The following is a 12,397-nucleotide window of genomic DNA, read 5'->3' as shown; positions in this document are numbered from 1 at the left end:
CATGACATGTGACACCTGATCATATAACATACATTTACTACTCCTCTACTGAACATGACATGTGACACCTGATCATACAACATTAATTTACCACTCTTGTACTGAACATGACATGTGACACCTGATCATACATCATTCATTTACCTCCTCAGTACTGAACATGACATGTGACACCTGATCATACATCATTCATTTACCACTCCTGTACTGAACATGACAATTGACACCTGATCATACAACATTCATTTACCACTTCAATACTAAACATGACATGTCATATCTGATCTTATCATATACATTAACCACTCCTGTACTGAACAACATATATTTACCACACCTGTACTAAACATGACATAGGTAACTTGGTCACATGTGACATAGCGATGACATACTTACACCAACATGTGACATAGCAATAACACTCTTATACTCAACCCCGACATGTGACATAGCAATGACACTCTTATACTTAACACCAACACTTGACATAACCAAGACATGCTTATCCTCAGCAGCAATATCTGCATAGCACTGACACTGTTTTACTAAACACCATCATTTGACCTAGCCATGACATTCCTATTCTTAACACCAACATGTGACATTCATGGACACTCTTATACTCACCACCAACATGTCGCATAGCAATGACACTCTTATATTTAAAAGAAACATGTGATATAGCAATGACATCCTTATACTCAGCACCAACATGTCACATAGCAATAACACTCTTATACTCAACACCAACATGTGACATAGCAATGTCACTCTTATTCTCAGCACCAACATGTGACATAGCAATAACACTCTTATACTCAACACCAACATGTGACATATCAATGACACTCTTATACTCAACACCAACATGTGACATACATGTATCAATGACACTCTTATACTCAGCATCAACATGTGACATAGCAATAACACTCTTATACTCAACAGCAATATGTGACATATCACTGACACTCTTATACTCAGCACCAACATGTGACATATCAATGACACTCTTATACTCAGCATCAATATGTGACATTGCAATAACACTCTTAAACTCAGCACCAACATGTGACATAGCAATGTCACTCTTACTCTCAGCATCGACATGTGATATAACAATAACACTCTTATACTCAACACCAACATGTGTCATAGCAATGGCACTCTTATACTCAGCACCAACATAAGACACATCAATGACACTCTTATACTCAGCATCGACATGTGACATAGCAATAACACTCTTATACTCAGCACCAACATGTGACATAGCAATGGCACTCTTATTCTCAACACCAACATGTGACATATCAATGGCACTCTTATACTCAGCATCAACATGTGACATAGCAATAACACTCTTATACTCAGCATAAACATGTGACATGGCAATAACACTCTTATACTCAGCACCAACATGTGACGTAGCAATGACACTCTTATACTCAACACCAACATGTGTCATAGCAATGGCACTCTTATACTCAGCACCAACATGTGACATAGCAATAACACTCTTATACTCAGCATCGACATGTGACATAGCAATGACACTCTTATACTCAACACCAACATGTGACATAGCAATGACACTCTTATACTCAACATGAACATGTGACATAGCAATAACACTCTTATACTAAGCACCAACATGTGACATAGCAGTAACACTCTTATACTCAGCATCCACATGTGATATAACAATAACACTCTTATACTCAACACCAACATGTGTCATAGCAATGACACTCTTATACTCAGCACCAACATGTGACATAGCAATAACACTCTTATACTCAGCATCGACATGTGACATATCAATAACACTCTTATACTCAGCATCAACATGTTACATAGCAATAACACTCTTATACTCAGCACCAACATGTGACATATCAATGACACTCTTATACTCAGCATCGACATGTGACATAGCAATAACACTCTTATACTCAGCATCAACATGTGACATAGCAATAACACTCTTATACTCAACACCAACATGTGACATATCAATGACACTCTTATACTCAGCATCGACATGTTACATAGCAATAACACTCTTATACTCAGCACCAACATGTGACATATCAATGACACTCTTATACTCAGCATCGACATGTGACATAGCAATAACACTCTTATACTCAGCATCAACATGTGACATAGCAATAACACTCTTATACTCAACACCAACATGTGACATATCAATGGCACTCTTATACTCAACACCAACATGTGACATATCAATGACACTCTTATACTCAGCATCGACATGTGACATAGCAATATCACTCTTATACTCAGCACCAACATGTGACAAAGCAATAACACTCTTATACTCAACACCAACATGTGACATAGCAATAACACTCTTATACTCAACACCAACATGTGACATAGCAATGGCACTCTTTTACTCAACATCGACATGTGACATATCAATGACACTCTTATACTCAGCACTAACATGTGACATATCAATGACACTCTTATACTCAGCATCAATATGTGACATACCACTGACACTCTTATACTCAGCATCGACATGTGACATATCAATGACACTCTTATACTCAGCACTAACATGTGACATATCAATGACACTCTTATACTCAGCATCAACATGTGACATAGCAATAACACTCTTATACTCAGCACCAATATGTGACATAGCAATGGCACTCTTTTACTCAACAACAATATGTTACATAGCAATAACACTCTTATACTTAACACCAACAAGTGACATAGCAATGACACTCTTACACTACTCACAAACATGCAACATATCACATTTATAGGCAACGCAAACAAAAAGTGCAAACACAGCTTATTGAAGTTTTGCACTTATACTCAACACAACATACACCATTACTATATTACCCTGATACACAGCAACACATATGATATGAAGCAACTTCAGTGTTCTAGCCAACATTTGAAAAGGGCAGGGTGCTAGTCAGAAAAAGGTCAATTTTACGCATAAATGTCATTGAAAAAAGGGCAATTTTACCCGTTAATTAATATCACTGAAAAAAGGCAATTATTTAAGCCTCATAATTAATAAGCACATAACTTTTATTATGCATTCTTGTAAATTCGAGTTTCAGTTAAAATGTAATATATTTCAATACTTTTGGCACAATTTTATATGTTTGACTTCATAAATCTATGGTCATGATGCTGTTACCATTTTAGGAAGCTGTTTCCTTCTTATTATATAGTTTCTGTTACAATACCAGTCTCACCAAGTTTGTAAACAAATATTGTGAATTTTTTATGCTTCATTGCACCTGATAGATCAGTTAATGGAAGTAAAGATGCAAAATATAATTTTCAAAATATTTATTTTTGAAGTGTATTCAATTGAAAATAATTTAAATTAATGTTCTCATATGCATTTGCATTAAATTAATTTTATATTTAATCCTTTTAGGCCAACTAAAATTAATTAGTAGATTTTCATCCAAATTTTTGAAAAAAATGGGGCAGGTGGGAGGATTTTATTTTTTAAATTTTATTTCATATATGAAACCTTCTTGTCACGTGTTATTCATATATGCAATTTTAATAATAAGCTTATATCATGTAAACACATGCACAAGGTATCGTGTATAAGACAATAACAATCAAAACCAAGGAGTAACCAAAAACCATAAAACCAAAAGACATTTACATTAACAGATACAAATAATAAATAAGAAACAACACGAACTCCACTAAAAACCAGGAATGAAATCAGGTTCTCCTAAAGGGTACGCATTTCCTGCAACTTATATGGCACCTGTCGTGTTATTTCTTTGTTCAGTGCGGTAATGATGGAAGGTTATTATGACTGAGGAAGAATATCAGATATGATTTCTGACACACTTTTGTCATAATGGCAAATCAGCTCATGATGGCGACCATAAAATTTCTTGAGTGATGACCTTAATTTGATTGATTTATAGCCCTGTCTTAGCAACTTTTGAGAAAGCAGTATTCAACAAAATCAACGTACTTTGAGCTATAGCTCTAGAATAACGTATTTATAATATTGAGACACATATACTCCATATGCTGGTGACGCTTTTCAAATTCGTAAATATATATCTTTGATTGGCAACCACTGTTCTACATGTACTTGCCGCTTTAGAAACATATTTCATAGTAAACAGCAGAAACGTGGAGAAATGCTCTCTTCAGTTGGACTACCTATACCAAATTTATTTAAGCAATGTTTTGTTGTCCTAGTAAAATGAAGCAAATACATTGGTATGAAACACAAGTATGATAAGTACAGCATGAAATAAAAACTCAAACAGTGTTGAAACAACAGGGTTGGTCCTTAATATGCAAGATGCAAATATAATTACAATGCTGAAAATATGGTTGTTTAATGACTCTATAGTGGGTATTGGGACAGAGAATATTTTCTGTTCGTCTACAAAAAACGAAAGGCATGGCTAAATCTAAATTTAACATGTTTAAGGGCTTGCTAATATTTAATAAATTAAAAATGTGTATGTTTTTCGACTTTCTGAACTCAATATAGGGTCACCAATCTAATAAGTTCATGTTTGTTTCAATTTCTTTATTCCAGTCATGATTTCAGAGGGGCGGGCGGGGATGCAAATCTATCAATTAATTTTAATTGGCTTTATGAAAAGAAACATAAATTTAAGGAATATATTGTGAACAGGTGATAAATAAGGGGAAATAACTCATTTTGTTGATATACACAAATTATGTACGACCTAAAGCTAAGGTAATTGGTGTTAATATTAACAATGTGTTTGACACCAAAGCTGTCAGGAGAAGCCATGCACTTAATGGGTTACTTAATTTGACAGTTTGCACAGGTAGCTGAATTTCCTGTTCATGGAAAAATTACGAATTTACTGGTATTTCAAAGGCAGAAATAGCTGATTTTTCCGCAATTAAAATGGCAGCGCGCCCGTGGGACGGCAGAAAAAAGGCAAGGGCGTCAATAAAAAAGGGCAGGCGCTGCCCCCTGTTCAAACTTTGTAGCTAGAACACTGAACTATTATACACCACACAAATATTTCACATGGAAATACCACTGAATTCTTTTTAAGCTTTGGTCATTATTCTGAATCAACACAAAATACTGTTAATCAAACAGGTGTCATGGACATTAAATACTTGTTAGAATTATATAAAGTGGGGTCTCATTTTATTCGTAACACAGAACTGAATCAGATAGTAAAGGTTTTATTTTGTTTCTTGACAAAAAATTATTTTGTAAACATCTGATTTTAATGAGAAGTTGATGAGAACAAGTTGTGTTAACATTTTTAGTCAGATAATGTTAATTCTACAGATCTAATGTAAAACATCTTTTAAAAATAACAAATACTTGACAGAATTATATTAAGTGGGGTCTTATTTTTCTTGTTTTTTCCTACTGAATCAGAAAATATAACTTGTTTTAATGTTTCTTGAAAAAAAGTTTTTTTTTAACTTTGATCATTCTACTGAATCATTGTTAATCAGACAGATTTATAATGGACAACAAATATTTGTTAGAATTATATAAAGTGGGGTCTCATTTTAATTGTCTTGTCCAGCTGAGTCCATTGATATAAATATTGTTTATGTTTCTTGATAAAAGTTTTTTTTTAACCTGACAGTTCTGATGGAAGTTCTGACATCTCACAATAAAACATGTTGTTTATTTGTTGTTTATGTAGAATATAAATACAAGTGTGACTGGTCATTTTATTCAGTTTTGACCACTGATTCATGTGATATATATTTTGTTAATATTTATTACACAACATTGTCCAGTTTATGACACAAGTTTTGATGTCTGTTATATGTTGATATTACAGTATGGGACGACACCATTAATGTTGGCGGCTTTAGAAGGACACCTGGAGGTAGTGATGTATCTAGTCAGTCACGGCAGTCAGTTAGAGGCCACATCCACCTACGTAATGATAGCTATAATCACTTTACTCTGACCAAACATCACTTTATACAGAATCTACACAAAATCATGTTGTTAATCAGACAGATTTAATGGACAACAAATATTTGTTAGAATTATATAAAGTGAGGTCTCATTTTATTCTTGACACAGAACTGAATCAGATAGTAAAGGTTTTATTTTGTTTCTTGACGTAAAATTATTTTGTTAACATTTGATTTTAATAAGAAGTTGATGAGAACAAGTTGTGTTAACATCTTTAGTCAGATAATGTTAATTCTACAGATCTGATGTAAAACATCTTTTAAAAATAACAAATACTGGACAGAATTATATAAAGTGGGGTCTTATTTTTCTTGTCTTTTCGTACTGAATCAGAAAATATAACTCGTTTTTATGTTTCTTGAAAAAAGTTTTTTTTTTTAACCTGACAGTTCTGATGGAAGTTCTGACATCTCACAATAAAACATGTTGTTTATTTGTTGTTTATGTAGAATATAAATATAAGTGTGACTGGTCATTTTATTCAGTTTTGACCACTGATTCATGTGATATATATTTTGTTTATATTTATTACACAACATTGTCCAGTTTATGACACAAGTTTTGATGTCTGTTATATGTTGATATTACAGTTTGGAAGGACACCATTAATGTGGTCGGCTGTGAAAGGACACCTGGAGGTAATGATGTACCTCGTCAGTCACGGCAGTCAGTTAGATGCTATAGACTGGGTAATGATAGATATAATAACCTTACTCTGACCAAACACCACTTTATACAGAATCTACACAAAATCATGTTGTTAATCAGACAGGTTTAATGGACAACAAATATTTGTTAGAATTATATAAAGTGGGGCCTCATTTTATTCGTAACACAGAACGGAATCAGATAGTTAAGGTTTTATTTTGTTTCCTGGCAAAAAATTATTTTGTAAATATCTGATTTTAATGAGAAGTTGATGAGAACATGTTGTGTTAACATCTTTAGTCTGACAGATAATGTTAATTCTACAGATCTAATGTAAAACATCTTTTAAAAATAATAAATACTTGACAGAATTATATAAAGTTGGGTCTCAATTTTCTTATCTCTTCGTCCTGAATCAGAAAATATAACTCATTTTTATGTTCCTTTTTTTTCAACTTTGATTATTCTACAAAATCAACATAAAATCATGTTGTTAACCAGACAGGTTAAATGGACAACAAATACTTGTTAGAATTATATTAAATAGGGTTTGCTATTATTTTTTTCTGTTTCGTAGGACTGACTCAGAAAATGTATATTTTGGTTTATATATCTTAATCTACCATTTATCAGTTTATACATAAGTATAATTGAATATTATCTTAGCCAATGTTATAGTTCTTACATTTTGATAAACTGTTTGACTCCTCTCTTGATTTATTATCACACATCATTAACATGTTTATATTTTATATTGTTATAGGATGGATACACAGCTTTACATTGTGCTGCTGGAAATGGACAGATTGATGTAACAAAATGGCTAATAGACCAAGGATGCAGTCCATGGGTGAAAACAGAAGAGGTAATTTTCATTTTTATTCGCTATCTTTCTTAACAAAAAATGTATACATTTTAAATTGATATATAGAACAAAAATTCACTTGATATTATGTGAACAAAGTATTTAACATGGTACAGTCACTTGATTTACAAACATTAATCATACCAACCCACAGACCACACTTTAAATCACCAATCAAATCTTAACACACGGACAAACAATCAAAGTATTTAACATGGTGTAGTCACTTGATTTTCAAACATTAATCAAACCAACCCACAGACCACACACACTTTAAATCACCAATCAACACAGACAAACAATCAAAGTATTTAACATGGTGTAGTCACTTGATTTTCAAACATTAATCAAACCAACCCACAGACCACACTTTAAATCACCAATCAACACGGACAAATAATCAAAGTATTTAACATGGTGTGGTCACTAGAATTACAAACATTAATCATACCAACCCACAGACCACACTTTAAATCACCAATCAACACGGACAAATAATCAAAGTATTTAACATGGTGTGGTCACTAGAATTACAAACATTAATCATACCAACCCACAGACCACACTTTAAATCACCAATCAACACGGACAAATAATCAAAGTATTTAACATGGTGTAGTCACTTGATTTACAAACATTAATCAGACCAACCCACAGACCACACTTTAAATCACCAATCAACACAGACAAATAATCAAAGTATTTAACATGGTGTAGTCACTTGATTTACAAACATTATTCATACAAACCCACAGACCACACTTTAAATCACTAATCAACACAGACAAATAATCAAAGTATTTAACATGGTACAGTCACTTGATTTACAAACATTAATCATACCAACCCACAGACCACACTTTAAATCACCAATCAACACAGACAAATAATCAAAGTATTTAACATGGTGTAGTCACTAGTATTACAAACATTAATCAAACCAACCAATAGACCACACTTTAAATAACCAATTAAATCTTAACACACGGACAAATAATCAAAGTATTTAACATGGTGAAGTCACTTGATTTACAAACATTATTCATACAAACCCACAGACCACACTTTAAATCACCAATCAACACAGACAAATAATCAAAGTATTTAAGATGGTGTAGTCACTAGTATTACAAACATTAATCAAACCAACCAATAGACCACACTTTAAATAACCAATTAAATCTTAACACACGGACAAATAATCAAAGTATTTAACATGGTGAAGTCACTTGATTTACAAACATTAATCAGACCAACCCACAGACCATACTTTAAATCACAAATCAACATGGACAAATAATCAAAGTATTTAACATGGTGTAGTTGCTTGATTTACAAACATTAATCATACCAACCCACAAACCACACTTTAAATCACCAATCAAATCTTAACACACAGACAAATAATCAAAGTATTTAACATGGTGTAGTCACTTGTTTACAAACATTATCAGACCAACCAACAGACTACACTTCAAATAACCAATCAACACAGACAAATAATCAAAGTATTTAACATGGTGCAGTCCAACCCACAAACCACACTTTAAATCACCAATCAAATCTTAACACACGGACAAATAATCAAAGTATTTAACATGGTGTAGTCACTTGATTTATAAACATTAATCAAACCAACCCACAAACCACACTTTAAATCACCAATCAAATGTTAACACACGGACAAATAATCAAAGTATTTAACATGATGTAGTCACTTGATTTATAAACATTAATCATACCAACCCACAGACCACACTTTAAATCACCAATCAACACAAACAAATAATCAAAGTATTTAACATGGTGTAGTCACTTGATTTACAAACATTAATCAGACCAACCCACAGACCACACTTTAAATCACCAATCAACACTGACAAATAATCAAAGTATTTAACATGGTGTAGTCACTCGATTTACAAACATTAATCAGCCCAAACAACAGACCACAATTTAAATCACCAATCAACACGGACAAATAATCAAAGTATTTAACATGGTGTAGTCACTTGATTTACAAACTTTAATCATACCAACCAACAGACCACACTTTAAATCACCAATCAACACAGACAAATAATCAAAGTATTTAACATGGTGTAGTCACTTGATTTACAAACATTAATCAGACCAACCCACAGACCACACTTTAAATCACCAATCAACACTGACAAATAATCAAAGTATTTAACATGGTGTAGTCACTCGATTTACAAACATTAATCAGCCCAAACAACAGACCACAATTTAAATCACCAATCAACACGGACAAATAATCAAAGTATTTAACATGGTGTAGTCACTTGATTTACAAACTTTAATCATACCAACCAACAGACCACACTTTAAATCACCAATCAACACAGACAAATAATCAAAGTATTTAACATGGTGTAGTCACTTGATTAACAATTATTAACATGAGTCATAAAAACTGATAAACCATAATTCAAACAATGTCAACAAAGGGATCACCAATCAAATCATGTCAATACAATGATCACCTAGCAATCACTACAAACACACCTTTCACCAATCATACATTGCAAACACATCTTCCACCAATCTTACATTACAAATACACCTCCCACCAATCATACATTACAAACACACCTTCCACCAATCATACATTACAAACACACCTTCCACCAATCATACATTACAAACACATCTTCCACCAATCATACATTACAAACACACCTTCCACCAATCATACATTACAAACACACCTCCTCCCACCAATCATACATTACAAACACACCTTCCACCAATCATACATTACAAACACACTTTCCACCAATCATACATTACAAACACATCTTCCACCAATCATACATTACAAACACATCTTCCACCAATCATACATTACAAACACATCTTCCACCAATCATACATTACAAACACATCTTCCACCAATCATACATTACAAACAGACCTTCCACCAATCATACATTACAAACACATCTTCCACCAATCATACATTACAAACACATCTTCCACCAATCATACATTACAAACACATCTTCCACCAATCATACATTACAAAAACATCTTCCACCAATCATACATTACAAACACATCTTCCACCAATCATACATTACAAACACACCTTCCACCAATCATACATTACAAACACACCTCCCACCAATCATACATTACAAACACACCTTCCACCAATCATACATTACAAACATACCTTCCACCAATCATACATTACAAACACACCTTCCACCAATCATACATTACAAACACACCTTCCACCAATCATACATTACAAACAGACCTTCCACCAATCATACATTACAAACACACCTCCCACCAATCATACATTACAAACACACCTTCCACCAATCATACATTACAAACATACCTTCCACCAATCATACATTACAAACACACCTTCCACCAATCATACATTACAAACACACCTTCCACCAATCATACATTACAAACAGACCTTCCACCAATCATACATTACAAACACACCTCCCACCAATCATACATTACAAACACACCTTCCACCAATCATACATTACAAACACACCTTCCACTTTTCATACATTACAAATACACCTTCCACCAATCATACATTACTAATGCACCTTCCACCAATCATACATTACAAACACACCTTCCACTAATCATACATTACAAACACATTTTCCACCAATCATACATTACCAACACACCTTCCACTAATCATACATTACAAATACACCTTCCACTAATCATACATTACAAATACACCTTCCACTTATCATACATTACAAACAAACATTCCACCAATCATACATTACAAACACACCTTCCACCAATCATACATTACAAATACACCTTCCACTAATCATACATTACAAATACACCTTCCACTAATCATACATTACAAACAAACATTCAACCAATCATACATTGCAAATACACCTTCCACCAATCATACATTAGAAATACACCTTCAACCAATCATACATTACAAACACACCTTCCACCAATCATACATTACAAACACACCTTCCACCATTCATACATTACAAACCCACCTTCCACCAATCCTACATTACAAACACACCTTCCACCAATCATACATTACAAACACACCTTCCACTAATCATATATACAAACAAACATTCAACCAATCATACATTGCAAAAACACCTTCCACCAATCATACATTACGAATACACCTTCCACCAATCATACATTATAAACACACCTTCCACCAATCATACATTACAAATTCACCTTCCACCAATCATCCATTGCAAATACACCTTCCACCAATCCTACATTACAAACACACCTTCCACCAATCCTACATTACAAATACACCTTCCACCAATCCTACATTACAAATACACCTTCCACCAATCATACATTACAAATACACCTTCCACCAATCATACATTACAAATACACCTTCCACCAATCATACATTACCAGCAAACCTTCCACTAATCATACATTACAAAAACAACTTCCACCAATCATACATTACAAACACAGCTTCCACCAATCATACATTACAAATACACCTTCCACCAATCATACATTACATATACACCTTCCACCAATCATACATTACAAATACACCTTCCACCAATCATACATTACAAACACACCTCCCACCAATCATACATTACAAACACACCTTCCACCAATCATACATTACAAACACACCTTCCACTTTTCATACATTACAAATACACATTCCACCAATCATACATTAAAAACACACCTTCCATCAATCATACATTACAAATACACCTCCCACCAATTATACATTACAAACACACCTTCCACCAATCATACATTACAAACATGTGTTCCACCAATCATACATTACAAATACACCTCCCACCAATCATACACTACAAATACATCGTCCACCAATCATACATTAC

At 33.4% G+C, this 12,397-nt stretch overlaps 2 protein-coding genes across 2 annotated transcripts in view; both read left to right on the top strand.

The window, feature by feature from the left end:
• Positions 1-5,846: 5,846 nt before the first annotated feature.
• The window catches only part of LOC143083957 (uncharacterized), a 235,526-nt gene continuing 228,975 nt past the window's right edge, over positions 5,847-12,397 (top strand). The window contains exon 1 of the mRNA XM_076260373.1: positions 5,847-5,942. Within this exon, the coding sequence (XP_076116488.1) occupies positions 5,859-5,942 (84 nt within the window). The 5' untranslated portion in view covers positions 5,847-5,858. The remainder of the gene's footprint in view (positions 5,943-12,397) is intronic.
• The window catches only part of LOC143084087 (uncharacterized), a 75,321-nt gene continuing 69,551 nt past the window's right edge, over positions 6,628-12,397 (top strand). The window contains exons 1-2 of the mRNA XM_076260496.1: positions 6,628-6,672; positions 7,395-7,496. Coding sequence (XP_076116611.1) covers positions 6,628-6,672; positions 7,395-7,496 — 147 coding nt within the window. The remainder of the gene's footprint in view (positions 6,673-7,394; positions 7,497-12,397) is intronic.

The sequence above is a fragment of the Mytilus galloprovincialis genome, chromosome 7 (assembly GCF_965363235.1).
Source record: "Mytilus galloprovincialis chromosome 7, xbMytGall1.hap1.1, whole genome shotgun sequence".
Classification (NCBI taxonomy): Eukaryota; Metazoa; Mollusca; class Bivalvia; order Mytilida; family Mytilidae; genus Mytilus; species Mytilus galloprovincialis.
The sequence above is the reverse complement of the archived record's forward strand: the minus strand, read 5'-3'. Positions and strand labels throughout refer to the sequence as shown.